Source organism: Saprolegnia parasitica (assembly GCF_000151545.1).
Source record: "Saprolegnia parasitica CBS 223.65 unplaced genomic scaffold supercont2.112, whole genome shotgun sequence".
Classification (NCBI taxonomy): domain Eukaryota; phylum Oomycota; class Saprolegniomycetes; order Saprolegniales; family Saprolegniaceae; genus Saprolegnia; species Saprolegnia parasitica.
In genome coordinates this window covers 13,266-35,822 of record NW_012156506.1, presented here as the reverse complement: position 1 = coordinate 35,822, position 22,557 = coordinate 13,266, and the positions used below count along the sequence as shown (strand labels likewise).

The following is a 22,557-nucleotide window of genomic DNA, read 5'->3' as shown; positions in this document are numbered from 1 at the left end:
AAGACGCCGTCGTTGCGGACGTAGTCGCGCAGCAAGTAGTCGACTTCGATGCTACTACACCCGCTCCGCTCGCTCGGCGTCGTGTCCATAGACGGTCCGCGGATGGCGCCCGAGACAAACTGTGCTTTGAGCGACCGGTACAGCGGCGCCGGCATCGGCTGACGCGTTGACGCGCTATATGCATCGTCAGTGACAGGATTGTACATCCACCAATATTGTCTACCGGTGGACGACAACTGTGTGCACAAATGACAGCAAGGTGTCGAGAACGTCACTACAAAGCAACGTGTGCGCCTCGAGCTTGCGCTCGTCGTGCACGCGCGCCTCGTCGACGGCGGCCCGCAGCGTTTCTGCGCGCCGGGCAACCGCGTCCGGCGCCATCGCGGCGACGTGCAGCTCGCCCAGGCTCGTGGCCGCCGCGGCTTCGATCATAGCGGCGTAGGCGATGACGCGCTCGGTGGCGGCGACGTTGGCCTCGTTCTTGGTTTTTCGTGGACATGGCGCACTTCCCACAACGTTTGCAGCACGCTGCGTCGGCGCTTGCCCACGATAAAGAGCCGGTGCAAGAGCGCGGCCTCTTCTTGCTTCCGGTTGATCTATAGTCACACGATCAATGGATACGCAAGTATCTCAAATAGTACTTCAATGGTATTGCGCGTCTGGTCCACGAGCATCTTGCGGCGCCGGCTCGCGCGTTCGCGCTGCGCGTTGAGGTGCAGTTTCCGCCGGTCGCGGAGCTCCTTCATCATTTGAATGTTGCTGGACGGACGCAAATGGAAGGATTCGACGCGGGTCTCGAGCTCGACGAGGTGGTCGAGCCCCGAGCCTTTGGCCGGCGTCAAGCGCACTCCCGTGTCGTCGTCGCCCGAGCTAATGCCGAGGCGCTTGAAATTTTTATCAAAGCTCGAAACACCGTCGGCGAGGTCCATCGCTGCGGCCTCGTTGGCGTGGGCAATGATAACGCGCCGGCGCTCCCGCAAGCTGAGTTCAAACTGGAGTTGCTCGGCCTCTCGGTTGCGCTTGACCGCCTATTTCCATTCTACTGTTGAGAAAAAGGAGGCAGCGATTGGGGCTCGAAGAAGTGCCTGGTTGGCCGCCCACTTGTCGCGCCCCATGGCCGACCACTGCTCGAGGAACGCTTGCTTTTCATGCGTGTGCGTGAGCTCGTCGTCGCGCGTGCGGCGGGCGGCCGCGAGCTTATGGTCGTGCTCAGAGGCAAAGTGCTACATTCTTTACGATAAGCAATGCGACACCGGTGTTGACGTCTACGGCTGCGGTTGCGTCCGACGCCGACCACATGAATTCGGTAAATTTGCGCAAGTGAATCGCCATATCGACGCGGTTGTGGTTGTTCCAGTCGGACGGGTCGATGGATGCGATGATATTCTCCACAAACCGATCCCTTGGGCTCTACATGCATATAGGATTGTGTGTCTGCAATACCGACGTGGATGCAGGTGTGTACTGTCATATCAGGCGCGGGCATATGGCGGTGGCTACCATCCGGCGGCGGGCGCAACGACGCCGTCGCTGGCTCAATGCGCTGGGGCCGCGACGCTTCCTTGCGATCCACGTGCTCTTTGAGTTGCATGAGCAACTACAGTGTAAAATAAGGCCTCGACGCCGCTGCGACTTTTCGACCTTGGCGACTGCGCCTTTCTTTTCCATCATAATGTTGCGCGCAGTGTCAGGCGCGAGTCGAATCCCGACGCCATGCAGCGATTTCTCGAGGCGTTCAAAGTTGAGGAGCACGGACGCGAGATTGGCCGAGTCGGCGTAGCTCTCGGGCGCCGCCTCGAGCTCGAGCGACGAGAGAATGTGGCCGAGGAGGTACCCATTGCTGAGATCCCGCTCGAGGCACTCGACCGACCGCGGCAGCTGCGCCGTCGACCGAAGCCACGAGAGAAGTAGCGCCGACATGCTGCACGAAACCGGCGACTGGCGACGGCGTTTCGCCCGGCGGGCGTATCCGTAGTGGGATCATCGCTGTCTATTTGTTGAGGATGCTTTCCCACATCATGAAAAGCGAGTAGTGGGAGTAGGAACGAACAAGCTAACCGAATGCGATATGGGTTGGAGCTGCCCATCAAGAGACCGCCGGTGCATGACATACCAGCGCGTCGTCGACGGGCTCGGAGGGCACAGTGGGACGTTCTGTCGAGGTGCTTTTGCGCGGAGCTCCGGCGTTTAAGAAACGAGCCCACTGGCTGCGTCGAGGTTCGTGCTCTGCGCGGGGTGTCGTCACGCTACCTCGCTTTGTCCTTACCCTTGCGTTTGCTCGATATTCAACAACTGGACCTTCGGCGACATGAGACAGCACTCGTACTATACCATGGATGGCGTGGTGGTATGTCAAATGCAATACAATTGTACATCAAACAAGAGGGTGTTCAACGCCGACTTTTCCAGCTTCCTCTTTTTATGTGCCCCTGATCGAATGAGAGCGTTCGCACGGGTTGTTCATTCACCCTCGTTCTCGCAGCAGTCTATCAAGGTCAGCGCAAGGTACAGTGGCGACCGACGCAGTTGACGGGTGTAGTCAAGGAGTTCGTCCTGAGCGTCATCCGTGAGCTCGTTGGAGGTGATCCAAAGCGACTGAATTTGCGACGTTGCAATCACTTGCTTAAGCAATGGCACTGCATCGTCCGCCAAGTCGTTACCACTCAAGTAGAGGTGCGCGAGCTGGGGGTGCGCGGCCACGAGCGGGAGCAGTGATCGAAGGCCGTCCGATGTGAGGCCCGTGTACGATAGGCGCAGCGACGTCAGATGACGCAAACCACGCAGAGTTTCGATCAGTGGGGAGATGCGAGACGCGTTTTCAAAGAGCTGACCTCCCGAAAGTGCGACTGACTGCACGCGCGAGAGTCGTCCGAGGCGCGGCAAAAGCTCCGTCACAAAGTCCGTCTCGTCCAGCTCGCCCCAAAAAGTCATTGAGCATCGGCGCGCGGAAGTCATGACGGCCAGCGACCTCAAGGCACGGCTTGTCTCGGACGACCGTGGCTCGATAGTCCACGCTTTAATCTTGGGAAATACTTGCTCGGCCGACGCAGTCGCTCTCTCGTTGCAGCGTGTTCCATGCTCGTGGAGACGGTGGCATGTCCACGGCTGGCCAAAGGCCGAGAGCAAACACGCAAGGTCCGAGCTTGCAAAGAAGTGGACGCTGTGAAGCTTTCGCGCATCTTCGATCGCGTCGTAGAGCAGACGCGCTGCCAGATAGCGCGACATGGCCTCGTCGACAAGGGGCGTGTGACGGGAAACGACACGAGCGCTTGTGCCAGAAGGCGCGACATGGCCTCGTCGACAAAAGGCGTGCGATCCCCTAAGAGCTTGAGATGCATCGAGCGCAGAGAGAATGACACCGTCTCGCGAAGGATCGGAAGCGTGTCCTCTTGGGCCAATTCACGGATGTTCAACGAAAGGCAGAGCGAACGAAGGTGGCGGGCGTGGGCCAAGTGCGCGGCCACACCCTGGAGCGATTGTCCTTCCGTCATGTCCACGGTCAAGTCGGTTACCGTTGCCAAGGACGCCGCACTGAGATGGACAAGAACAACTGCGTCCACCGTCAAGTGCACATCGCCAGAAGCCATGTCAAAGTACCGGACCGGGCTGTTGGATTCCAGTTGAACGCGCGGGTGGCTGCTTAACGCGCATTCAAAGACTGCCCTGAGCCCTGCCGTCTCGGCCGAAACGTCACGCACATAAAGCATCGGCCAGAGCAGCCATGGCGGACACTCGTGACGAAGCGTCGAGAGAGCCAGCAGGAACGGGTTTCTCGCAACCGTTGGAAGGGCGTCCAGCGCTGCGAAGAAGGTAGTGTGCATGTCGAGGTAGCCCAATATCTTCTCGAGGAGGTCCTGCGGCAAGGCGGCCGGCTCGGGCCCCGTTGGTTTGAGTCGCTTCGTCACGTTCATGGCGCCAAGTATGCAGGTCAACTGACGCTCTTTGCCGCGCCCAAATTAGTCGACGCTGTGATTGGCTCACGCAATACCGTACTCGAGCGCTTCTAAGCGACCCGCCTCGTGGGATGGTGCGAAAAGCTTCCTCCACCCAGACCACACCAAAGGCCCAAGGAACGCCATAGTCTGTAGGCCACAGGTGAATACGAGTTTTGTGTGCTTTGGTCAAGACAAACGTCCTTTGCTCCCACAAGAAATGGGTGAACGGGTGCTTCAGTCCTCTACAAGGGCGCGATGACGCTGCGATGTACTTGAACACGTTTGTTTAATGTACAATATGGCTGTTGAAGATTACATGTCTTTCATGCCTAGAAGCCAAGACCACCAACCGTCACGATGCAGTACATGGTACGGTTGTGCTCCTTGTGCTTGTCACTTGGCCACTTGACGACGTGGGCACCTACGGAACGCTCTCACAAGATGGACTTTTTACGAAAGATGATCAAATACCGTCGATGGCCGTGTCCCAGTGGCACGACACGGCCGAGTGGACGCCCGCGCCGTTCTTTTGCATGATGACGCAGCTTACTGAAATGGTTGCGTCAACACGATTGGCGACGATCAAGTGCGCAGGGTACCTATGTACTTGAGCGGCTTGCGCAGCTCGCAGAGGCCCTTCATGATGCCATCGCAGATCGAGTCGACCCAGTGCGACACCTCGGACTCTTCATACGACCGGTCTTTTAAAAAGTACTCGACCGACTAGGACAATGAATCGCGTTGTGCATGCCAGCGCCGTGTACCTGGAGGATGATGCGGTCGACTTCTTCGGCCACAAAGGCCAGCTAGCGCAGAGACAGCTTGCATTCCCGCTGCTGCTGCTGATGCGAGCAAGGAAGGTCGTACCTCTTCCGACGACTGCAAGTCGTCGACCATCGTACGCAACGCAAAACTGGACTGGTGGTGGCGCGCCCCTCCAAGATCGCGATCTTTTTCCAGGAACGTTTTGATTCAAAGAACGTTCCACCTGATACACTGATACTTCGCACTTCGAAACAACTGCTTGTCTAGCACAGAAGAGGGTCCTTGAGGCGTCGTCGTACATATATATTACAGGCTTGACATTCTTAGTGGGTGCTACTGGAGGTTGTCACAAGCACTGGCGCAGGCTCGACGGTGGCCTCGCCATTCAAGAGACTGCGCCGCTTGGCCTTGGTGCGCTTCGCTCCGTCGTCGTCGTCGGCCGCATCAAAGTCGTCGTCGTACTCGTTGTCGTCGTAAATCTCGGACGCGACCGACTTGCCGGTGACGAGCACCGGCTTGGGCTCGATGCGCGCGGGCGGCGACAAGTCTTCAATCGACACTTGTCGCTTGACGCTGACCTCGGGTGGCTTGGTGTGTGACGCGCCTTGCGTCACAGACGTCGGCGGCGCGTCGGGCTTGGTGGCTGGCGGTTTGGCGGGTGTGGCAACCGCTGGTTTGACGGTATTGGCTGGCTTTGCCGCCGGCTGGACATTCTGGCTGGAAGGACCCGTCGTCGGCCTCTCGGCCGGGGCGTTGGCCGCGGGCGACTGCGCTCGCATCCAGTGCGTCAGTTGTTGCAGAAGCTCACTCGGCGACGCCGACGCAGGGCAGTCTAATGCAGAATAACGTCGCATGACATGCGTACTACTACTACTCTCGTACCTTTCTGAAAGGCGATGCGGTACAGGCTCGCGAGGTCCCCGACACTTTGCGTCGCGGGCTGACTCGAGCTTGGACGACTCGGTGTCTCTAACATCGTTGGATGAGATCCAGGATACGGTGGCGTATCTACCGCTGCTCGTCGAGAGGCGAAGAAGACTTTGGTATTTTCAATTTGCTCCTGGAGCTCGGCGAGCTCGTCTTCTTTGTTGTTCATGCGGTCCGTGACCCAGACTACCACATGTCGATTCAACCGAGCCATCGAGATGGTAATAGTTACCGTAGCCGTCCCGGATGCGCTCGATTTCTTGATCCTTTTCGGCGTTTTCAAAAAAGAGAATTTCTTCTTTTTGGCGCGCCGAGTCGCGTTCTTCCGTAACGACTTGCAGCTGCAGGTTGAGTTCTTCCTCGAGCTCCTCGAGCTGCTTCTTCTCGCGCTGGAGCGACTCGATCGTCGCCGTCGCCTCGAGCAGCTTGGCGTCCAGCACGCGAAGCTTCTCGTCCGCGGCAGCGAATTTCGCTTCGAGCCGCTCGTTGTCAGCTTGGAGCCGCACTTGCTGCGTCTGCACGGAGAAGTACCGCTTCTCAGCCTCGCTGGCTTCGTCCTGAAGGCGTTTGATCTCGGACGTTGCGTTCTCCGTCTGTCGCTTTTTGGTCGCTTCCCTACCCACCAAAATGTATCAATCTATCAACACGAAAAGAGTCGACACGCACAGCTCGGCTTGCAGGCTTGCCACTAAAGCTTGGGCACGCTGCGCCTGGCCTTCCACCTCGGAGCGTTGGGCCGTTGACTCTTGCAGCGCCGCATTCGTCGCCGCTTGCTGCCGCTGGAGGTCGGCGACGTCCGCCTTAAACTTGGCCTCGAGCGCTTCGTTGGCGCGGTCTTTGGTGGTCGCCTCGAGCTTGAGCGCCTTTATTTGCTGCGACGCGGTCGACTTGTCCGCCTCGGCTTCGGCCAGCGCCTTGGCCGTCCGCTCAATGTTGCGTTTGGCTTCGTCCAATTGGATTGTGACGGTCTGGAGCTCGGCCGAGAGGCTCGCCATGCGCGAGTCGGTCGCGCCCTCGAGGGCACTTTTTGAGCTCAATTGCGCGCGCAAGCTCTCGCTCAGTTTTTCCAAGTCGGCCTTGGACTACTTTACGTTGATACCTTGAACGATGGCAGCACACAATGTACCTGTGTCATGGACGTCAATTGCGCCTCGAGCTGCGATTGCTGGTGCGTGACAGCAGCGTTCGCCTGCGTGAGCTCGGCACACTGGGTCGTGAGGCTGTCGATCGTTGCCTTGGCCTGCGCAAGGTGGTCTTCTGTCGCTTTGCACTGCGCCGAAATAGCTTGCATTTGAGCGGTCGCAGCCGAGAGCTTGGAGTCCGACTCGCCTTTCTCAGCTTTCCACTTGTCGATGACCTTGTTGGCCGCGTCCAAATTGGCCTGCAGCGTCTGCGTCTGGGCCTTCCACGTGTCCATCTACAGGATCGCTACCTCAATCCACATTCACAAAGCAACGAAACACACCTCTTGGACGAGGTTGTTGAGTGCGGTTTGTTTTTCTCGCTGGCTGTCTTTTGCTTGGGCCCACTTGACCTTGGCCTCTTCGAGGACGAGCTCGCCCGCCGAGAGAAGGTTGGTCAGCAGCCCGAGGTAGCCGAGGATCTCGGTTTGAATCGCATCCACACCCGAGTCTGCACTCACGGCGGCCATACCCATCACCTCGACCCGAAGCGCTGGCGTGTTCTGCCACTTGGTCGGCAGTAGCTTGACGTACCGGGCGACCGTGTTGGGGGGCAGACCAAGGACGACAACCGAGGTCACGTCGACATTGGCAACCACGGGGGCGGGCAACTGCACCCAAGTGTCCCCCTCAACGCTCGTCTCGATTTGCAGCTCGGTGACCCACGCCTCTTGTGGCACAGGAGCGCCGTGCGTCGCGACATGCTTGATGGCACCGAGGCAGAATAGCCCAAGCAGCTGCATCGTTTGCTCGGGCTCCTTTCCAGCAAGGATGTTGGCGTCCGTGGCCTTGACGTCTATGACTCCCTGGAACCTACCATATGCCACGGTGACGACATGGTCACCTCCAGATTGGTGTACGTGGTTTGGACGAGCTGAAGGACCTTGAGAAGGTACTCGACTTTCTCTTTCTTCTCGGTGAGCTGGTTGTAGTCCCTGTCTTTCTCCGAGAAGACGTCTTTGCCGTACCCTGTGTTGAGCGCGACTTGCGTGATGACGTCATGGAGGAACCGGACGGGCGGCCGGCTAAAGAGCTTCGTGGGTACTTGCGGCGACTTGAGCAGTTTGACCCACGACATGATGTGTCTACGCGCACAGGAATGAGGACACGCCGTCGTCGAACAGAACCGTACTTTGCAATCTCGTATGTCTGGTCGTGGTCCCCGCTGACAGCGGTCGCCGCCACTTGACTCAGCACGGTGTCCATGTGGGCTTTGGACAAGTCCAATGGCGGGTCCTCGGCACTGGTTTGGCCCAAGACGCCGCCCTGGACGCTGACGCTGACAACAAAACGAGGTTTCTCCAAGTCGATGCGTAGCCACGGTGTCACGTCGCCCGGTGACGGCGCCCAGCTCCCCGCCCCGTGCAAGCGCGCGGCTTTGGCATCGCCCGACGACGCCGAGAGCCGGTCGTCGCCGAGCAGTCGTTTTTCCAGCCCGAACGCAAACGGCTCGCCTTTGGGCTCGTACGTCGGCGCTGCATCGCTGGCATTCTCTGACGTGGTGGCGTGCGAAGCGTCCGAGATGGCGTCGAGCGCACCGGCAAGCGACTTGAGGGCCATCGCGCGCGCCTTCTTGCGCTCGTCATCCATGTGCGGGCTCTCGACTTGGGCCTGGAGCTCGTTGCTGAGGAGCTTGGCGGCGTCGTGCATCTGCATACAACCATGAGCTCGCCATTTCCTTTTCGAAAGAACGCCGTACGTGAAAGATGCGCTTCCGCTCCGACTTGAGCGTACTCAGCAAGGCCGCGCGGTACGCTTGCACCATGTGCATCGTGATGCTCAGCGCCTTGTCGCGGTCTTCGTAGAGCACTTTGGCTTCTTTCGAGGGTGGCGGCGTCGTCGCGACCGTAGTCGTCCAGTTGCGCTGCAGCACGTCCATCTCCGTCGCAATCGCGTCCAGAATCGCACTCGTTTGCCGCAAGAGCTCGCTCTCGAGGGCCATCATCTTGGCGCTTTCCTCCTGAATGTTTTTGATTTTTGTGCAGAGCTGGTTCGCGGTCACGTGCACGGACGATGCGTCGTCGTCCGTGCCCTTCCAGTTGAGGACGTCTTTGTCCAGCGAGTCTTTAAAGACGCAAATGAGCGTCCGCGCGTCCTTAACGTCTTGCTCGAGCGCCTTGGCTTTGGCGGCCATGTGGATCCAGCTGTCGGTACCGACATCGAGTTCGCGCGTCGCCCGCATCGCGAGTTCAATGTCGGCTTTGGCTTCCAAGAGCTTCCACTTTTTGATTTTTTCATCTTGGGTCTTTTGGTCAGCGCGCGCTTTCTCTTTGGCCAGTTTTTTCCGCTCGAGCTCGTGCTGCTTGCTGAGCTTGGCCTTGTCTTCCCATGTCTGTAGCCGGACTGCATCCATCTCCTGAATCTGCTTTTCAAACCGCGCAATGACTTCGTTCTTCTCGGCCGGGTCGACGCTAATGCTCTGCTGCTCCATGAGGCGCTTCTTGAGCGCTGCAATCTCTTCGTTGAGCTGTGAGATCTGGCTCGCCTCTTCGTTCTTCTTGGCGTTGACCTTGATGGACTTGGCGCGGCTCGCATACTTGAGCGTGCCCAGCGTCTCGATAAAGTTGATGTTGGCCGGCGAGAGAGTTGCGAGCATCGAACAGAGCGAGTTGCCACCGAGCGACTCCTAGTCCCAACATAGCATCATCCATCTACCACTCGATCGATCCCGTCTTCAAAGCTACCTGGAGCACGCGCGTGAGCTTGGAATTGCGGTACGGAATGAACGATTTTGCCCGTCCGTGCGTCCTCGACGAGCGCGTTGATGACGTTGCCGAGCGCACTGAGCGACTTGTTGATGTTGGCGCCTTCCTTTAGTCGCGTGCCGACAGCACCCGTGCCCGCCGCACGCTCCGAGCCCGCGAGGTCCACGAGGTTGACCTTGGCAAAGACGTTTTTGCTCTCGTCGAGCGAGTCTTTCTGGTGGATCTTGATGACAAAGATCGAGTGCGACCGCGAGCTCTCCGAGTTCATGTTGGTGTACCCAACCGTGCGGTTGGCTTGGCCTTGGGCCATGAGCTCGAGCACTTCGTCGCGCGACTCGACAACGCGCTCCTGGAGGTCCTTGACGTAGATACCGAGCACGCTATGTTCCTTGATCTCGAGGCCTTTGTTTTTCTTGTCTTTGGAAGGGCTACACATCGGTTGTTGCAACGTCTCGGAGGAGGTGGCACGGACCTCGAGTCGAGGAGGTCGTAGATGATTTCGTTGTAAATCTCAAAGAACGAGCACTCGACGAGGAAGAGCTTGTTGGGGCTGTTCGTCTTCTCGGCCTATTCCATGCCGCATGAGCCTCCCACCGGTGCGAAGGTTCATGGTGCATACGTGCACGTGGTCGAAGAGCGCCTTGTTCATGCGCGGGATGAGGCCTTCGAGGTCTTCGTTGCCGGCAATGCCGGCCATGCTGAACGTCTTGCCACTGCCGGTCTGCCCATAGGCGAAGATCGTGCCATTGTAGCCGCCAAACGCGCGCTGCAGCACGGGCTGGCCAAAGTCGTTGAAGACCTTGCACTGCTCCGTCTCGCACGGGTACACAAAGTCAAAGCCAAACCTACGCAGCGCTAGTCGACGAGAGCAATTGGCTCGCACAGCGTACTCGTGCACTTCGTCCTTGTTGTCCGGGTTGGTGAGCACGGCGTTGCCGTTCTTGCACTAGATGGCGCCACGTCATGGACACGCTACGTCGATTGGACTCCTGTACCGTGAAGCACGACTCGGCCTGCTCGTTGATCTCTTTCTTGCTCATGGGCCGGCAGCGCACGGCCACGCGGATGTTCTCGGCCTCCGCCATCGTCGCCAGTTCCGGTTTCGCTCCAAGCGTCGCGGTGCAACGTCTCGCCAAAGGCCATTGGCTCAAACTCGGGCTTTTTTTCATTGGCTCTTTTTTCGATCTTGCAGCATGCGCGTCCGTGACGCCGAGACCGGTGCGAGGAGCATGACGACGTCGTAGAGCCATGGCCATGGAGCTCCGCTAGGCGAATGGCTCGAGGTAGACGTCGAGGTCGAGGTCGCGGACGAGGCGCCGCGAAGCCCCGCGCGGTACGCCGCGGCGGGCATGTACTCACCCCACTCGCTCTCGAGCCCGTCACCGATCCTCCACGCCGAGACGCAGTCGACGCGGACGCTCGGGGCGCAAGTGGGCTGGGAAGCCAAGATGGAGGCAATGCGGGCGGTAGTACAGCGGATGCGAATGACATGGTGCGACCTCATGGCGATGTAGCGCTACGCGGCCGCCGAGCGCGAGTCGCGGCGCGGGCTGCTCGAACGCCTCGCCGACCCGAGCTTGTCCCCATCGTCGCGGAGCGACCTCCAAGTGCAACTGCTGGAGAAAATGAAGGCGGCGCTACAGACGCACCTCGCCGCCCTCGTCGCCGAAGAGCTGGAACGGGACACGGGGCGCCAGCTCGCGATGCTCGCCGACGTCTCGCGCCAAGGTCGGGACCGGCTACGGCAGCAACACGCACGCGAGCGCGCGTACTACAAGACGCTCATCGAGCAGACCAAGGAGGAGGCCAATCTGCTGCTCACAGCGACCATGAACGACTTTAACCTCCTGCGTTAAGATACAATCTTTGACGATCATGCTCCACACCTCACTCACGCAGTAAGCGGCCTCTGTGCGCAGGTCGGTGTACGTACATTCTCGTGGTACTAGTACTGCATGCCACCGAGATTCAGCACGTACCTTTGCATGCACGTCGCTCGTACCAGGGTCACGCAAGCGCTATGGCTTCCGTCGCCACGGACGGCACCATCTCGGACGCTGCGATGCTGCAAGAACCTCCTAGCTGGGCGGACGACGCTAGCAAGACAGCCCAAGGGCATTTCCTTCATTCTTTCTTATCTACTCTTGTACGACTACGATCACGCCGAGAGCACGCCGCAGTCGGCAATGAGCACAGGCGAGATGGGCTTGTCGCCCTTGTCCGTTGCGGTCGACTCGATGGCCTTGACCACATCCATGCCATCGAGTACACGGCCAAAGACCACGTGCTTGCCGTCGAGGTGGGGCGTCGTGACCGTCGTGATGAAAAACTGCGACCCATTCGTGCCCGGGCCCGCGTTGGCCATCGAAAGCAGGCCGGGGCCCGTGTGCTTCAAGATAAAGTTCTCGTCGGCAAACTTCTCGCCGTAAATCGACTCGCCGCCCGTGCCGTTGCCGGCCGTGAAGTCGCCGCCCTGCAGCATAAAGTTGGAGATGACGCGGTGGAAGCTCGAGCCCTTGTAGTGCAACGGCTGGCCCGTGCTCGCGGCGCCCTTCTCGCCCGTGCAGAGCGCGCGGAAGTTCTCGGCCGTCTTGGGCACAACGTTGGCGAAGAGCTCCATCGTGATGCGGCCGGCCGGCGCGCCACCCATCGTAATATCGAAAAACACCTTGGGGTTGGACGGATCCGAGGCTTCGTCCAGCGACACGACCTTGGCGACCGCTGCCTTGTCGTCGTACATCGAGACCTTGCCAAAGAGACCCCAAACGCGCTCTTCTGGGCCTTCTTGGCCTCTTCCATCTTGGCCTTCAGGACGACGAGTTCGCGGCGCACGTCGCGGTTCTGCGGGTCGAGCTTGGCCGCGGCGAGCAAGTCCTCTTTCGCGCGGTCGAGATCGTTGAGGTGCATGAGCGCCACGCCGTGGCGGAAGAGCGCCTTGACGTTGCTCTTGTCGAGCTTGAGCGCCTTTGCGGCCGCACTCGCCGCCGCCGTGTACGACTGGGTCTTCAAGCTCGCCATCGCACCGTTGAGGTACAAGATCGTCTGCGTTTCCTTGAGCGTCGCCTTTTGCGCATCCGTGGCTTCGTGGTCGTCGTCGCAGTACTTGGCACCCTCGAGGTACTTGTCGTGGCGGCATCAAACGACCCGGCCTTGAAGAGCGCCGTGCCCTCGGCCTTGAGCGCCTCGGCCTCCGCGAGCTTCTCGACAACGCTCATTTCCCACATGTCCTTCTTCTTGGGCGCAAAGCCGAGAAGCTCGACATCAAACTGCAGCGTCGCGTTGGCGGGGATCTTGGGCGGGCTCCCGCTCGCGCCGTACGCGTACTCAGGCGCGCACGTGAGCATCGCGCGCTCGCCGACCTTCATGCTCGCAAATGCAAGGTCCCACGCCTTGATGACGTTGCCCTTCCCGAGCACAAAGGTAAACACTTGGCCGCGGTCGCGCGACGAGTCAAACTTGGAGCCGTCGAGGAGCGTGCCCGTGTAGTGCGCTAGCCGCATGCCATGAGCCTTTCGCCGGGCCTAGCCCACGCCGTCATATGTACCTCGGATCTCGTAGCCCGCGGGCGCAAACTCGCCCGAGCCCTCCTTGAGGATCTCCTTCTTCACGCCGCCATCGGCCGTCAGCTCGACAATCTTGGCCATTTTCGCTCGTTGACCGCAAATCCAAAATGATGGAGGCAAGATCCCTGTCTCGTGCTTTGTATGGGCTTTCGAGCACTTTCGATGGTCCGGATAGACGACACGTATCCGGATAACATGGTGGCGGGAACGGAAGCGATTCTGCCCCCAAATCCATCCAAGAATATTGGTAAGGCCAAGGGTGACCCTTGGTATGGCTCATACTCAGGCTCACACCAATGGTCTTGAACACAAGCGTCGATGAGAGGAGCCATAACTCTACTGGGGCTACAAGGGGGACTGCCTTCGGGTCGAATTTTCTCGAATTTCAAGAGGGATTTCCTCGGATTTGGGTTGGGCATGCTCAAAGGATGCGGATGCAAGGCCGGTAGCAAACGATCGACAAGCAAACGAACATGTACCCAGGGACATGAATTATGCACGGATATCCCTTGAAACGCATCCCTGTCTACTTGGCGTCAAAGGTCAGGCGCAGGGGCCTCGGGCACGTCGCACGCAAGCGGTCTTGGGCAGCGTGCGAGAGCGTCTCGGCAAGCGCCACGTGGCGCAGTGCAGGCCGCTGCAGTAGGACCAGTAGTGCGTCGACGCTGGCGTCGTTGTACGCGTTGTATCGCAGATCCAGCGTCGCCACTGCACATGGCAACGTCGCGGCCAGTGTCCAAATGTCGTCGTTGCTCAACATCGTAAAGTGCAAAGTGAGCGCAACCAAGTCTCTTTGCGGCGCCAGCGCTGCGAGCAAGAGAGCTACGCGCCCCGGGTAGTTGAGCAATAGGTTCTTCGCGTGCAGCTGGAGAGTCTCGAGCTGGAGTTGGCCAAGCACGGATACAAACCGTTTAAACTCGTCGTCGTTCAAGCGGCCGTGGTCCAGCCAGAGGTGGAGCGTCGATAGCCCCTTCATACATGCAGGCAATCTCGACCAGAGCGTCTCCAAATGACGCCACGACACGTCGTTGAGGACCAAGTGCTTTAGATGTGGCAGATGCCGCGTCGTGCGTGTCAGCGCTGCCACAAGCGTATGGCTCTCTTGCAACACGAGACGCTGCAGAGACTGCGACGACTCCAGCACAGCGCTCAAGGTGTCGCCGGCCTCGGGCGTGACGTCGACACTACGGAAGCTCACGTCACGCACGCTCTGCGCTGATAGGAACTGTGCGATGGCAGTCACCGTCGCGATCGAGAGCACGTGTCCACGCTGAAACGAAAAGCCCACCGACTCGAGCCACACCTGGCGCGGGCCTGCGATAAGCGGCTCGAGGCGCGGCGGCGAATCGAGGCTGGTCCAGAGGCACTCGAGTCGCAGGACACGGAGGCGTGGCAACGTTTGGAGAAAGCAAGCAAAGACCGAGATGGAAGTTGGCGTGTCCAACATGATCTCGAGCTCGCAAAGCGCCGACAAGATGGAATCCGGGAGAGCATCCACGTGACTCTTCTCGATGCTCATGCGCAGACGCGTCGACGGAAGGATGTGCGGCACCCAGAGCCCGAGGGCATCGGCGTCGAGCTCGACGCACGGGTGGTTGCGCATGGCATTGCAGAGCCACTTGCGCTGACGGTTTGACGCTACAGACGACAGCACCAGCCGCGGCCAGAGCGCCGACGCCGGCCTCTCGGTGGCCAGCGCCACGAGGCTGCCGAGCGACGGACCGCGGCTGCCGGCCGGCAGTGCGTCGAGGAAGCTCAGAACGTCGTCTGGCGCCTCGACGTAGCGGGCGACGACATGCACGAGATCCTGGGGCAGCATCGCCGGTGCGCTTCCGGCGTCTTCTTCGTCTTCTCGCCATCGTCACCACGCCCTTCGATGTGCGACACGCCGAACCCATTTGACCGGCGGTATTTAAAACATCGACAGTATATTCTGTATTTGTAGGTATAATTAAATACTCGCCAACGATTGGTCCGTTTTGAAACGATGGCCCACTACGTGGCACGCTCCCAGGACACTGTGACTGGCCGAGAGCTTGGACACTGTCGTTGCGATCCGCGGTCATGCTATCGCCGGCCATTTTCTGGACTAGTGCTTCAGTGTCCCCTTTGAATAGCGACGCGTTAGCATAGAAACTGATAATGCTCACCATGAATCGCCTCCGAACCGGCTTTCAAACTCGAGCCCGACCTGGCCCCTACCGACGGCTAAAGGACACGGAGGGTTGAGAACCGATGATATCGCACACTAATAAAATGACGCACTCGAGTGGCATATGCTGCCTCAGTTCTTGGCCTCGCAAAGACGTACGAAAAAGCATTTTCATGAATTTATCCAAGTTTCAACCGTACTAGTATGGAGCAACGTCCAAAATCCCAATTAACATCGTTACAGTACCCAACTATCACATCGTAGCTCAAATATCGTCACCCCATGCCACCAATACAATGTATGTGCATATCCAAAGGCTGTTTTAACCCTCGGTCTCGAAGATGCGTGTGAAAATGAACAACTACCCGGTACTTCGTAATATATCTATCCAACCCCTCACTGTACGTGTTAGCACCCGCCAAACCAGCCTCGTCTCAAGGCACTCGTCAATGCTTTCTACGAGTAGCTTCCTGCCCTGCATCTATGCAAGTGCGCAAGATAAAAGGTCACCGCAGAGCCATTGCACAAGGGATATTGCTAGCTTTTGTATGCATGGCAATCCAAACGATGTTTCAATGTCAAAACTTTAGCACCCGCCAAACCAGCCTCGTCTCAAGTGACTTGTCCGCAAACGGGCAGGGAGAAACTGTACACAACCGGTTGCGCGGCGAAAGCAAAACGGACTTACCGACTCGCGAGAGAGACGGGAAGTAGTGGAGACTGGCGACAACCAGTCGCTTCTTGTCAAGGACACTCGCAGATAGTTTCGTTATCTGCGGTAGCGACAACGATAGCTCTGCGAGTCGCTCCACACGCAAACAGGCCACGCTGCATGCGACGTTGCCGGCTTGTATCGCGCTCGAGGGCTCATACGGATCCGTCAAGTCTTGGACGAGCGCGACGGGGTGAAGAACCACCAAAACATTTCATTTCATTCTTCGCGATGCTGCTAGATCATCGACGACCTGTGCGCAACGTACACAGACATCTTTCTTTATTCTAGTGTCGTCGCTTAGTAGGCCATCGCGTTCTCAAACATGGCACTGAGCTCCTCCTCGCCGGCAGGACGGGGCGCGAGCTTGGTGACACGGTGCTGGGGAAGCGTGCCCTTGACAAGCATCGGGATGTCGTCCTTCGTGTAGCCGAGCGGCTCAAGGCCAAGCGGCACATCGAGCGAGCTCATGAGGCGAAGCACTTCGTCGGCGAGGATCTCACCGGCAGCCTCCTTGATCGCGGCCGCCGACATTTGCTCGTACTTGAAGACGCGGTCCGTGCCCCACGCAAGCGTCTTGGCGCACGTCATGTGGCGCTCCGGGTCGGCGCTGCCCGTGAAGCGGAACACCGCGGGCGCCGTCACGACAACCGAGTGACCGTGCGGCACCATCGGGTGGTCGCACTCGTAGCCCGGCGGCACGTACTTGCGCACTTGGGCCGCGATCGGGTAGCTCATGCCGTGGCAGAGGTGGACACCGGCGTTGCCGAAACCAATGCCGGCCGACGTCGACGCCAAGATCATGGCCGAGCGCGCCTCGACGTCCGAGGGGTCGGCGACTGCACGGCGGAGGTACTTAGTCGTCTGCTGGAGCGCGTGGAGCGACCAGATGTCACTAATCGGGTTGGACCCCTGGTAGGCGGGGCGGAGGACCTACGACATTCCCTCGGGTTAGACAAAGGGCAAACTGAGAAAGGCCATGTACCGGCGAGCCCGGGTGCGGGCGCTCCGTGAACGGGAGGGCCGTGTAGCTCTCGATCGAGTGGCAGAGCACGTCAAAGCCAGAGTACTTGGCCACATTGGGCGGCAGCGTCGCCGTGTTGTCCGGATCGACGATGCCGAGCGTCGGCTTGAGGCGGCGGCTGGCGACGCCCGTCTTGGCCTTGTGGCGCGTATCGTCAAAGATCGCAACACCCGTGGTTTCACTGCCGGTACCGGCGGTCGTCGGGATCGCAATGAACGGGAGGAGCGCGCCAGGCACCGGCATGCCCTTGCCCACGGGCGGGTTGACATAGTCGTAAAAGTCCTCGGGCGGGAACATCGAGTAGAGGTTGGCGATCTTGGCCGTGTCGAGGACACTGCCGCCGCCGACGCCGACGATCGCGTCGATCTTGGCCGGGTGGTTGAGCATGTAATCGATCGCGTGCTTGAACGAGTGGTCGTTCGGCTCGACGCGCACTTGGTCGTACAAATGCGCGATGATACCGTTCTGCGCGAGCGAATCCATGACGACCTTGACAACCGGCATTTCCTTGAGCTTGGGGTCCGTAAAGACAACGACGTGCTTGGCCTTCATTTCCTTGAGGTCCATGCCGACCTCCTTCGTGACGCCTGTCCCGAACCGGATGCTCGAGGCCGCGAGCTCGCACGCCACGTCCTTCGCGGGCAGCGTCGAGAAGGCGCGGAGTGGTGCGCTGCGGGTCACTTGGCGAAGCATGGCGAATGCGAAAATGACCACCTCGAGCTGGACGACGCCGTGCCGCCCAACTTCAACCCGCGATCAGATGCCCGAAGCTGCCTGCGCGCCATTTGATTGGCTCGTTCCAGCACGCCACGTATCATACGATATGATTGGGTGCTGGACGCGGTGGCGCGTGATGGCATGTGCCAAAGCAAGGATCGCCAAGGAAGACACGTGGGCGCAGGACAGAGGGTGCGTCGCACGGTCGTCAATGGGGCGCGTGACGTAGTACTTTAAGGTTTGTCGTCCGACCATGGCTGCACGAGACGATGCGAGTCAACGCGGCCACCGACGACAACGACCCTCGTAGTCGCTTGCTGCGAGACTGGAATGGAACCGGCGCGATGCTGACTTTGCACTGGAGGCGGCTTGAAGGAATGACCAATGGCAGCAGCGGTAGGCACGACGCAAAGCCTCAGATCACGAAGGTGCACATCCGGCGAGTGGCGTGTCCGCACTGCTTCCAAGGTACGAAGGCTATAGTGCGTTGGCTTGCGCACTAAGTGGCCGCCGTGAGCACACTCTGTGCGCATAGAGCTGCCTGCCAACGAGCTCTCTCTTTTCGACCGAGCCTTGGCTTTGTTGGGATGGATGGCGCGGCGTGGACGATGGCCGATGCAAGCACGTGGATACTCGAGCGATCTGGCGCAAAGAAGATGGCTGAGAGAAACCTTGGTCGACGTGAATGCAGTACCTTCCAATATGCCACATTGCGCAGGTATTATCAAAACCTTAATTATTCGGTAAATGTCAAAATGCTCGTTTGCCGGGTGCCACATTTTTTGGGCAGCAGCAACGAACGCAAGACTTCTCTGTCGGCGATAGAATTGCACGTCGGACCTCGAGCATGCATTTTACGTAGAGCATTGAAGCGCCTCAACACAAGATCGCACACCACTTGCATCGTACATATAGTGTGCGAATGAAATCGTGAAAACACTATTTCCGTACTTTGCACGTGGCATCTGCCACGTCTAGAAACACCCAATTTTGAAGGGAGACAAAGCGACCCTCCAGCGCATGGCTTTGTTCTCAGTCCACGCGTCCGCGTACAGTACTACTACGCTGTACGTATATACGGTGTAGACAAGATGGCACTGCTGCTGTTCCTGGCGATTTGTGTCGCCTTTGTCACTTGTGCAAGGACGATCCGGCGTCGATGCACCCACCGCTAGTATCTCCACCCGATCGCGCACCCGCGGATGGTGATGCGGCATCACGACAGCTATCACCGACAGCACCGACATGCTCGAGCTCGTGGTACCTGCCGCTAATATATATAGAAAACTGGTACCATTAGGTTCTACACTATACGCACACTGTCTTGTCTCGCTGCCGTCGACGGCAAGGATTCTGGTAAACTGTCCTCTGTGATACGATGTGCTCGCTCACGTGGCAGAAGCACAGAGAAGTGCGTCGTGTCCGCTGGTGCAGGCTCGTCGTGCACTGCATCGCCGCCATAGACGAGGCCGCGAGGCGGTAACGTCGTCGATGATGAAGTCGGCCCACTGCAGTCATCATCACCACAATCTTGCGACACGGGCACCTATGACCGCATTCCAGTTTCTAAACTCGTGATTACAAAATCCCTTGCCAACGTAACGACTGTGTCCGACGCGATCGGGGGTAGGGTAAACGCTGGCTGCGATGTGCACGCTTCTCGCCCAGCGTGCTTCTCGCGTCACCTTGGCCTGCTGGAGGATATGTGGTGGGTGTTTATATTAGTGTACAAGGGCTAGCCCATGAGATGCTCGAGCGCATCAAATGTCGTCCGCAGGTGGTTCAGAAAGACATCGCAGATGAGGCTTCGCGGACTCGCGCACAGCGGGTTTTGCTTGGGCGGCTCGAGCGGCAGCTGCCCCGAGAGGCACAGGCGGCGCATGGACCGGTACGGGCCTTGGGGTACGACGACGACCCTATCCATCCATGTCTATGAGGGCCACATCCTACTGCCACATGTTGTCTCATACGTGGCCGTCATGTTGCCAATGTAAAAGCCGAGCTGGTGCGGGTGCACTTCGTCGTCGAGGACGGTCTGGAGCACGAAGACGATGCGGTCGTTTTCAATGTAGCGCTTGACCGCGCCGAGTGTCTGGATGAACGGCGTCATCTTGTCGAGGTACGACGTAATGCGAACGTAGACGGAATTCTCGTCGATTTGCTCGAGCACCTGGAGCGCCATACGATCACAGAAGCCAAACGAAATGAAGGAAAGTACCTCGAGTGTCGCGTTGTTGGGCAGCACAATGCCTTCGCGGTGGTTGAAGACGGTCCAGCACTTCATGCCGTTCGAGATGAAATTGCAGTCGCGGTACCGAAGACTGTGGGCCTCGAGCACGATCGAGTCGCCCCGGGCGTTGACCGTCACGTTTAAATGGCGCGTGTCTTCGGACGCTTCCATGAGGCCCGCGCGGAGCAGCATCGCATCAACTTGCTCGTGCGCATCATCAACAAGTGCATGAAACGAGCTCCTTCGGCGGTCCATTTCGGCGCTGAGCTTCCGAAGCTTCCAGTCGTCGAGGTCCAAGGTCGGGAACGTCTACAATGAACGTTCATCTACAACGTAGTGGCGTTGGGAGGACGTACCGCGAGCCGTGGCCGCTTGATGAGGAGCTGGTCGAGGGCCTGGGCGATCTTGAGCTGCTCCTCAAGTGCGCGCTTGAGCCGGCTGTTTTCTGAGAGTGCGCGCTGCGAGTTGAGCTTTGGTTGCGCGCCATACGCTCCCATTCGGAGCCGCCTTCGGCCTCGAGCGCCTTGACGTTGGTCAAGACGGCCAAGTGCCCGCTGAGCTGTGCAACTTGTTCTTGCAAATGCTTGAGCTCTTCCTTTTGGCGGCGTCGGTACTTTTGGCTGATCGACTCCTCCTTCCCGGGCTCCGACTCGCTCGGACTCTGCGACGACGGCGACGTGGCCATCGGGCGCGGTGCGTGCATCTCGAACGGCTGGGCATTCATGCGCACGTCCGACGTCAAGTAGTAGGCAATGTCACGGTCCAACTGGAGCTCGTCGATCGGCAGCAGCTCACTGAGCAGGCTCGGGTTCTCCATCGCCGAGTCTATTCTCAAAATGAATTTCGTGCCAAGAAGGTCCATGCACACCGTTGTGTGATTGGCTGCTTCGTATGCGGACACAGTATCCGGATAGCACACTATTTTCATCACAACCCCGTGATGGTCACCGATGACGCTCGTAGCATCATAGAATCGTAGACTCAACGATACTTGCTGCCTGCTCTTGAGCATTTTCACCGCGACCCAGCTAACGCCAAGGCCTAACAGGTTTTGGTGCGCGGCAACGAGCTGCGATTTCTTCCTGCACGTCGCAGTGTCCGCCGCGAAGGATCTCAGCAGTGGTCTGCTGCGCTCGACGTACCCACTTGGTCAAAATGGATTTGTTGTGAAATACGCTGGCTAGCGCAACGACCCGAGGATAAGAGCAAGTGACACGCATGGCGGTGGTTACTCTCGTAAAGTTATACATTGGTAGAGGAGCACGATATGCGTCGTTAGGTGTTGCCGATGTGCTTCAATCGAAAACAGCAAAGCCACGATCGCGTCACACCGCCGTTATCATGCGAGGTGGTCGTAGCGACTCGTTGCCAGCGGGTGCGGCAATCGATGCAGCTTCTTGCACTCTGGCGACCGCCTTTGCACAAGACGATGGTGGTGCCGAGAGAATGACACTATATCCTGGTGCAGAAGGTTTATACTGTCGCCCCATCACGCTAGAACCGTGCGGTGTTGCATCAACAGCCCGACCGTCTTCTCCGCGCCCAAGCGATTGGGACATCCGTGGTACACACGTGACGCGGCTGTCACATGGTGTTGACGGAGCAGTTGCATAGGAACGCGACCAAGTTCCTTCGCCGAGGATGTTCCTCGTCGCCTGCCTTTCCTCGCGTGCTGTTCGTACGGTACGGCACTACTCGTGCCACGGGTGGACTTGAAGCGTTCAGAGCTAGTACGTTGCACAGCTCTGTGGACGCACGCCAGAAGACGATAGAGCCCACATACAATACCAATGCTAACACAGTACATTCAGCGCAATGTGTGGTAGACGCGAACCAGCTCGGATTCGAGGTAGATTCCAACGTCTTCGCCGTCTTTGCGCAAGTCCAACTGCCGCAGAGTCGAGCGAAAGGCCCGCGGCGCCATGCTCCGCACGTGATCGCAGTCGACAAGTCGGGTCAGCACCGCCACGTCGCGCAAAGCGCCAGCATGCACGAGCGTCGCCCGAAGCAGCGGCTCTTGAAGCCACAATTGTCGATATAGCGACGGACTCGATGAGGCGCGGACGATGGCACAGAGCGTCGATGGCGACGGCGGCGGCGTCAACATGGTCGCCCAGTCGCAGTCGGCTAATAGCTGCGCGTCGCATGATGGCCACGGTACGTCGCCGTCGCCGTGCCGTAGCCACGCCTGAATCTTCGCCATGCACTCGGCCTTGGAGCGCTGCTGGGCGAGTGGGACGTCGGCAGAGTTGTTGACGGCTGATGACGAAATGGGGCGCGGCGACGATTTCGTCGACGGTAGAATGTCGTGCAGGTTGCACGTGACACTCGGTAGCACCATCTCGGTCGGTAGAGCCTCAGACGCTGGGACCTCGGCGCGCGTGCGCATCCACGCGAGCTGGAGCCAGTCGCCGTCGAGGCCTTCCTGGTACAGACGTAGCTCGGGACCGAGGCTCGCGTCGTCGGTCGGTGGGCTGGCCACGGCGTAATCTACTTGCTTGCTCGTCTCGTGCTTGGGCGATTCGTCGTCGTCAATGACAACGACCTCTACCGGCGTCTCGCGCAGGCCATCGGGGCTCTGCGGCGGCAGGGCCAGGCGGCTTCGCTTCTTCATCAACCAAACGCAATTAGTGTACTACCTCTCCA

The 22,557-nt window shown here is 59.0% G+C and overlaps 12 protein-coding genes across 12 annotated transcripts; 2 read left to right on the top strand and 10 right to left on the bottom strand.

Annotated features, from left to right (window-relative positions):
* Positions 1-219: 219 nt before the first annotated feature.
* SPRG_14126 (hypothetical protein) lies at positions 220-1,925 on the bottom strand (the record flags this gene model as incomplete). The annotated part of the gene is made up of 7 exons (XM_012352994.1): positions 1,642-1,925; positions 1,466-1,597; positions 1,270-1,410; positions 1,086-1,223; positions 642-1,028; positions 528-596; positions 220-474 (listed from the first exon to the last, which is right to left on the bottom strand). The coding sequence occupies exons 1-7, from the start codon at positions 1,918-1,920 to the stop codon at positions 220-222; spliced, it is 1,401 nt and encodes a 466-aa protein (XP_012208384.1). The 5' UTR covers positions 1,921-1,925.
* Positions 1,926-2,460: 535 nt separating this feature from the next.
* SPRG_14125 (hypothetical protein) lies at positions 2,461-3,911 on the bottom strand (the record flags this gene model as incomplete). Its single annotated transcript, XM_012352993.1, has 2 exons — positions 2,461-3,228; positions 3,252-3,911. 2 exons carry the CDS (start codon positions 3,909-3,911, stop codon positions 2,461-2,463), a joined length of 1,428 nt encoding a protein of 475 aa, XP_012208383.1.
* Positions 3,912-4,264: 353 nt separating this feature from the next.
* Positions 4,265-4,834, bottom strand: SPRG_14124 (hypothetical protein; the record flags this gene model as incomplete). Its single annotated transcript, XM_012352992.1, has 5 exons — positions 4,265-4,356; positions 4,407-4,484; positions 4,535-4,658; positions 4,700-4,741; positions 4,803-4,834. Coding segments are annotated over 5 exons (368 nt in total), but the record flags the coding sequence as incomplete, so codon positions are not given.
* A 145-nt stretch (positions 4,835-4,979) lies between these two features.
* Positions 4,980-10,598, bottom strand: SPRG_14123 (hypothetical protein; the record flags this gene model as incomplete). The annotated part of the gene is made up of 16 exons (XM_012352991.1): positions 4,980-5,532; positions 5,583-5,669; positions 5,713-5,813; positions 5,860-6,242; positions 6,294-6,709; positions 6,754-7,044; positions 7,093-7,621; positions 7,669-7,893; positions 7,941-8,458; positions 8,508-9,434; positions 9,493-9,510; positions 9,563-9,941; positions 9,986-10,080; positions 10,133-10,358; positions 10,404-10,459; positions 10,509-10,598. 16 exons carry the CDS (start codon positions 10,596-10,598, stop codon positions 5,488-5,490), a joined length of 4,386 nt encoding a protein of 1,461 aa, XP_012208381.1. The 3' UTR covers positions 4,980-5,487.
* An 86-nt stretch (positions 10,599-10,684) lies between these two features.
* On the top strand, positions 10,685-11,395 carry SPRG_14122 (hypothetical protein). The gene is made up of 3 exons (XM_012352990.1): positions 10,685-10,731; positions 10,783-10,979; positions 11,028-11,395. Exons 1-3 carry the CDS (start codon positions 10,707-10,709, stop codon positions 11,367-11,369), a joined length of 564 nt encoding a protein of 187 aa, XP_012208380.1. The 5' UTR covers positions 10,685-10,706; the 3' UTR covers positions 11,370-11,395.
* Positions 11,396-11,671: 276 nt separating this feature from the next.
* Positions 11,672-13,157, bottom strand: SPRG_14121 (hypothetical protein; the record flags this gene model as incomplete). The annotated part of the gene is made up of 4 exons (XM_012352989.1): positions 11,672-12,238; positions 12,274-12,593; positions 12,617-13,003; positions 13,058-13,157. 4 exons carry the CDS (start codon positions 13,155-13,157, stop codon positions 11,672-11,674), a joined length of 1,374 nt encoding a protein of 457 aa, XP_012208379.1.
* Positions 13,158-13,554: 397 nt separating this feature from the next.
* On the bottom strand, positions 13,555-14,940 carry SPRG_14120 (hypothetical protein). Its single transcript, XM_012352988.1, has one exon. The coding sequence runs from the start codon at positions 14,893-14,895 to the stop codon at positions 13,603-13,605; it is 1,293 nt and encodes a 430-aa protein (XP_012208378.1). The 5' UTR covers positions 14,896-14,940; the 3' UTR covers positions 13,555-13,602.
* Positions 14,941-16,129: 1,189 nt separating this feature from the next.
* SPRG_14119 (hypothetical protein) lies at positions 16,130-17,682 on the bottom strand. Its single transcript, XM_012352987.1, has 2 exons — positions 16,926-17,682; positions 16,130-16,873 (listed from the first exon to the last, which is right to left on the bottom strand). The coding sequence occupies exons 1-2, from the start codon at positions 17,655-17,657 to the stop codon at positions 16,241-16,243; spliced, it is 1,365 nt and encodes a 454-aa protein (XP_012208377.1). The 5' UTR covers positions 17,658-17,682; the 3' UTR covers positions 16,130-16,240.
* Positions 17,683-18,065: 383 nt separating this feature from the next.
* SPRG_21380 (hypothetical protein) lies at positions 18,066-18,345 on the top strand (the record flags this gene model as incomplete). Its single annotated transcript, XM_012353023.1, has 2 exons — positions 18,066-18,149; positions 18,217-18,345. The coding sequence occupies 2 exons, from the start codon at positions 18,066-18,068 to the stop codon at positions 18,343-18,345; spliced, it is 213 nt and encodes a 70-aa protein (XP_012208413.1).
* A 1,071-nt stretch (positions 18,346-19,416) lies between these two features.
* SPRG_14118 (hypothetical protein) lies at positions 19,417-20,103 on the bottom strand (the record flags this gene model as incomplete). Its single annotated transcript, XM_012352986.1, has 2 exons — positions 19,417-19,597; positions 19,652-20,103. The coding sequence occupies 2 exons, from the start codon at positions 20,101-20,103 to the stop codon at positions 19,417-19,419; spliced, it is 633 nt and encodes a 210-aa protein (XP_012208376.1).
* Positions 20,104-20,237: 134 nt separating this feature from the next.
* On the bottom strand, positions 20,238-20,728 carry SPRG_14117 (hypothetical protein; the record flags this gene model as incomplete). The annotated part of the gene is made up of 2 exons (XM_012352985.1): positions 20,238-20,356; positions 20,401-20,728. 2 exons carry the CDS (start codon positions 20,726-20,728, stop codon positions 20,238-20,240), a joined length of 447 nt encoding a protein of 148 aa, XP_012208375.1.
* A 977-nt stretch (positions 20,729-21,705) lies between these two features.
* Positions 21,706-22,525, bottom strand: SPRG_14116 (hypothetical protein; the record flags this gene model as incomplete). The annotated part of the gene is made up of 1 exon (XM_012352984.1): positions 21,706-22,525. The coding sequence occupies one exon, from the start codon at positions 22,523-22,525 to the stop codon at positions 21,719-21,721; it is 807 nt and encodes a 268-aa protein (XP_012208374.1). The 3' UTR covers positions 21,706-21,718.
* Positions 22,526-22,557: the final 32 nt, after the last annotated feature.

What these genes read in the sequence shown, in the direction of transcription:
- SPRG_14122 (XM_012352990.1), top strand. Translation starts at nt 10,707, where the DNA reads ATGCGCGTCCGTGACGCCGAGACCG. An exon ending in CGTCCGTGACGCCGAGACCG is followed by an intron (nt 10,732 to 10,782) that starts GTGCGAGGAGCA and finishes GAGCTCCGCTAG; the next exon opens with GCGAATGGCTCGAGGTAGAC. An exon ending in AGATGGAGGCAATGCGGGCG is followed by an intron (nt 10,980 to 11,027) that starts GTAGTACAGCGG and finishes ATGGCGATGTAG; the next exon opens with CGCTACGCGGCCGCCGAGCG.
- SPRG_14119 (XM_012352987.1), bottom strand. Translation starts at nt 17,657, where the DNA reads ATGCTTCGCCAAGTGACCCGCAGCGCACCACTCCGCGCCTTCTCGACG. An exon ending in GCCCGCACCCGGGCTCGCCG is followed by an intron (nt 16,874 to 16,925) that starts GTACATGGCCTT and finishes GGAATGTCGTAG; the next exon opens with GTCCTCCGCCCCGCCTACCA.
- SPRG_14120 (XM_012352988.1), bottom strand. Translation starts at nt 14,895, where the DNA reads ATGCTGCCCCAGGATCTCGTGCATGTCGTCGCCCGCTACGTCGAGGCG.